Source organism: Micropterus dolomieu, linkage group LG20 (genome assembly GCF_021292245.1).
Source record: "Micropterus dolomieu isolate WLL.071019.BEF.003 ecotype Adirondacks linkage group LG20, ASM2129224v1, whole genome shotgun sequence".
NCBI classification, from domain to species: domain Eukaryota; kingdom Metazoa; phylum Chordata; class Actinopteri; order Centrarchiformes; family Centrarchidae; genus Micropterus; species Micropterus dolomieu.
The window spans coordinates 36965283-36970189 of NC_060169.1; the positions used below are offsets into that span (position 1 = coordinate 36965283).

A 4907-nucleotide genomic window follows, 5' to 3' on the forward strand; every position below is an offset into this window, starting at 1 on the left:
AATGCTGCAGCTCGTGTTCTGACAGGAACCAGGAAAAGAGATCATATTTCTCCTGTTTTAGCTTCTTTGCATTGGCTTCCAGTAAAATCCAGAATAGAATTTAAAATCATTTTTCTTACCTACAAAGCTCTTAATGGTCAGGCACCATCTTATCTTAAAGAGCTCATAGTACCTTACTACCCCACCAGAGCACTGCGCTCCCAGAATGCAGGGTTACTTGTGGTTCCTAGAGTCTCCAAAAGTAGACTAGGAGCCAGAGCGTTCAGCTATCAAGCTCCTGTCCTGTGGAACCAGGTTCCAGTTTGGGTTCAGGAGGCAGACACCATCTCCACATTTAAGAGTAGGCTTAAGACTTTCCTCTTTGATAAAGCTTATAGTTAGGGCTGGCTCAGGTGAGTCCTGAACCATCCCTTAGTTATGCTGCTATAGGCCTAGACTGCCGGGGGACTTCCCGTGATGCACTGAGCTCCTCTCTCCTCTACTTTCTCTCCCTCTGTATGCAACCTCATCCCATTATTGCATGTTACTAACTCGACTTCTCCCCTTTCTGGTAGTCTTGTGCTTTCTCATCTCTCTCCTCTCTCCTCCTATCACTTCCTGTAGGTGTTTCTGGCTCTGGAGCTGTGGAGTCTGGATCTGTGGTTGCGGGTCACCTGCTGCCCCCGTGTTCCTGCTCGACACACTCTGCTACAATTATTGTTACTAGTCCTATTGTTATTATAATCATTAACTTTACAATTATTATCATTAACACTACTATAAATCTGTACCATTTTTCATTTAGTCTATAGCAACATCACCTTTACTGTCTGTACCTCTGTGTGGATATTGTGTAGGCTGCCTCCCCCCATCCCTTTATTCCTCCTTCCCCCTATCCCCCCTCCCTCCCCCATTCCTCCTACCATCCCCCCTCCCTCCCTCCCTCCCTCCCCCCTGGGATTCCTTCCCCTCCCCCCCCTCCAAGCTCTGACTGCTGGTGACCAATGAAATCCTGGACAGGCAAGCGCAAGAGTATTAACTAATAACCAATGAATCTGGTGACTGGTGTGGTTCACCAGTTGTTTTTGTACATGATGCACAGCTTACCGCTGGAACTCGGCATTCCTATTTAAGTCATCTGCAATCTTGAGCAGCTGTTCCACCACTTCTTTGATTTGTGGATCCTGGAGTTCATTTGGCCTTCCGCCCAGCTCCTCAGAGGAGACGTGTCGACCGGGCTCCTCCGTGTTTATACGTTCAATCACATATCTAGGAGAGAAGAAAAAAAAAAAAAAAAAAAAAAAAACTGCTTGACCAAGGAAATAGCACCTATTATTGTTATTTTGTTCATTCATCACACAAACATTAGAGTAACCATACTTTTTAATAAAACTGCTGTGTGGTCAGTCAGATGTGTGTGTCAGGCAGGGAGACCAGTGCTTTCAGGAGGAAATGTAATATCGGCTGCATTAGGCAATACTTTGGATATTTATTGAGAGCCCAACTTCGATAAAAAACATGGATAACCAGGGAGTCGTATAAATTTCAGTAGCCAGCTGAGGGATTTTTTCAACAACAACAAAAAATAGCCCTACTTCAACAAACAAAACATTAATCATAAAGTGTGAACAGGTAGGGGAAATAACTGTAAATCAATCATGAAATTAAACATTAAGAATAACAACTGTCTACTCCCCTCACTGTCACCGAGACACATGTGGCTGTATGCAGTAAGATATTTGATGTTTTAATAGTTAAGATCAGTCTATTGTAGGGCTGTAATAAACAATAATTATAAAGTTTTCCTCAATCCCATCTATGTTTGCTGAAAACTACAGTGCCCAGCTGTCTGAAGTGCAGGCAGTACGCTATGGTAGAGATGCTTCCCTTTTATGTAGTTGGACAAAATGATAGTTACTACTATCTCCGCTGTAGCAAACTATACTCAACAAAATCTAAACTATGAGAGCTGAGGATTTGTTTCTTCACAAAGCTCGTGGTGGACTGCTGTCCTGACCTTATTTCCTCTTCTTGATAGACGTCTTGTCAAAACGTCACATCTCGACCTGACCTCAAGAAGGTCATACATGCTTTTATATCATCTCAGTTAGATTATTGCAATTCACTGTTAACAGTTGTTTTAATAACTCTGTTTTTAAAAAGCGCTGTAGAAATACAAGTTATTATGATGAGACTAACCCTCTAAGGACCACCGCTCCTTGTTCCAGGATGGGATCATCGATGACATCTGGAGCAATGAGAAGACTGATTATTCAAATCATTGACATTGCACTGTTTGCTGAAATGTACAGAAAATGTCACAAAAGGAGGTGTTAGCCAGCGCCAAAGGAAAACCACTGGCACCAAAATGATATCATTCCCTCTAATATTGCAAATATCAGTCACAATAAAGGCGGTTATGTTCTCAGCAAGCAGGTATTTTTTGGTTTTCAACGTGTGACTTCACTTTCCCAACAATGTCAGGCGATTCCGTTATTTTGCCATCATCAGTCCCACCTTACCAGGGATAGAGATGCCATTGTTGTTAAAAAAAAAAAAAAAAGTGACATAAATGCTGTGGTGACTAGTCTCATGTGCAGACCTGCAGACCTACACCCTGACACAGTCCTCAAACCTGCCTGTTTTGTTACCTTGCCTATCACCAGCCAGGGCTCTGCCAGTGTAATACTGGCCCTTTATCATGCTCACTAACACTGACCCCAGCAAGTTAAGCCAGCAGCACTGGACCAGCTCTAAAAGACAACATTTTTCTGATATTTGAGCCTTTTCAGGACAGACTGAGATATTAAGTTAGGTTACCCACACGGAAAAAAAAGGTACATTTGACCTGGTAATTTACAGCCAACTTAACGCTCTAAACCAAAAGTGATTCTTAACGGCAGACACCAGCAACACAATAGCTAAACGTTCATATGTGGAAGATCGTAACGTAGACCTGTCGTCACTCCTCAGCGACAGAGTGATAATATCCCATCAGACTGGGTTTCTCTGCTCCCTTTAGCCCCTCCGTGGCCGGGGTTAGGGCCTCGGTTAGGTTATAGTTAGTCGGAGCAGAGAAAACTGGTTGGGGTAGGATTAAGCGCCGAAACACACTGGGCTTAGGTTCGGGTTCAGGTAAGAGGAACCGTTTCTACGGGGTATGTTCACTTAACAGGCAGTGTCTTCATTCTTGATAAGAAAATGTGGCCGTTTCTGGAACCTAAAGTTTGATTGTAAGTTAACATTCACGGAAAGTGAACGATGGTCTGTCTGCCCTAGTTCTACAGGCCTCTTAGCTGGTGTTTGAACCTGCCATGGCTTCAGTAAGTTCTTACCTTCCCCACCCACGGCGCCCTGAGGCTCCTGGTCTCCTTCTCGTTTCTCCTCTTCTCGGCTGTCAGCCATAGTTTCAAACTTCCTGTCAGCTCGGACCGATGAATACGGACTTAAATGTCTGGCTCCCACATTTAGCGCTAGCCCGGCCGAATACAGTCACTAGTAAGTTACAAATTACTTTGTTCCGTGAAAAAGTTTCCGCAGTCTTCCGCAGAAGAACAAGGAAGTGACACGGAAGCGCGCAACTACTCATAAATAGCCAACGGCTGGCACGCCCCTTGCCCCGAATTGAATCCTAGTTAGCAGAAGGGGTGATGAGACACCCATGCAAAAGTATGAACGGGGAAAATTGGAGCATTAAAAACTTAATTTCCTGCATCTGGAGACACTCTCTGCTCCAATTTATGGTGGAAATGTCTTTAAATACAGAGAAACAAAAAATTTACCAGGCAGGTGACAATTCATGAATATAAAAATATAATGCAGTAATCAGCAGCTCGCTTTTTAAATATTTAGTTACTTTTTTGGACAATGCACATTAGTTTCTTCTATATTGAAAATGCATTACATGTCTTATTGTGCAATTGTTAGTTAATATGTCTTGGTGCATACTATTTTTCAGAGCATTTTAACAAATGCTTTCAAAAAGTGATGTGGGCAAAATCAGACATTTCAAAAAGTGGTGGGGACATGTCCCCAGCATCCCCAGTGAAATGACACCTATGATTCCTTGTGATCCCCCAATAAGAACATCCGATGGGAAACGGACTATAATACCTTTGCTTAAATAAAACTGGTGTTTAATAATCCATTTAAATGCAGTTATTATTCACTGATAGAGGTGGAGGCAGTTCACAACAGGACTTTTAAAGTCTTTGCCTCTTTTATGAAGCACTAGTGAAGGCATGTGTGATGAGTTGCCAAATCTTGTTTTTGTCTGTGTTAATTGTTTCAATTGTGTTATGCTGTTTTATTAAATATGATATATAGGTCTCCCGCGTGATCTCTTGATTTCTTTACAGGAGTTGCTATAAATTAATGTAGGCCTACACAGCACATTCAGCTTGTCAGTATGTTAAATGGCTAGGTCTGTCTCCAATCTCATGACAAAAGTAAACAGCATTATGAGTCTGGATGAGTAGTAACTACAGTATATATATGCTTAATGAAATAATAAGTATTTATAACATTTATAAAAATTTATGACCCATATTTCACGAAACATTTCATGGACTGATTGCATTGTGAGCAAAAATACACACTTATTTGAAAAGACTGCAGATGAAAGTAAGGTGAGAATAGGAATTACATTAAATAAGAGATTTTTTATTTACTTTAATGAAAATTTACCATTAACGTTAAGCCTCTTCAAAGGTCTTTTATCGCAGTGAAGTTAGTTTTAAGTTGGATATTCGAAATTCACCCAGGATCCAGTACCGCTGGTAGCCCTGGTTCAGACCCTTCAAGATGTTCGACTTTCTTTGAAACTCCATTCAAACTTTAATACATTCATAATCCTTTGGACCTTTTCAGGTTAACCCTTTAACGTCCTCTCAACCATTTGGAAGAGAACATTTTGAGTCACTATATCT

At 41.5% G+C, this 4907-nt stretch overlaps 1 protein-coding gene across 1 annotated transcript in view; it reads right to left on the bottom strand.

The window, feature by feature from the left end:
- Positions 1 to 3522, bottom strand: part of zgc:153993 (uncharacterized protein LOC767645 homolog) — a 10439-nt gene extending 6917 nt beyond the window's left edge. The window contains exons 1-3 of the mRNA XM_046033527.1: positions 3315 to 3522; positions 2179 to 2227; positions 1087 to 1248 (exon numbers count right to left, since the gene is read on the bottom strand). Coding sequence (XP_045889483.1) covers positions 1087 to 1248; positions 2179 to 2227; positions 3315 to 3384 — 281 coding nt within the window. The 5' untranslated portion in view covers positions 3385 to 3522. The remainder of the gene's footprint in view (positions 1 to 1086; positions 1249 to 2178; positions 2228 to 3314) is intronic.
- Between the last annotated feature and the right edge of the window lie 1385 nt (positions 3523 to 4907).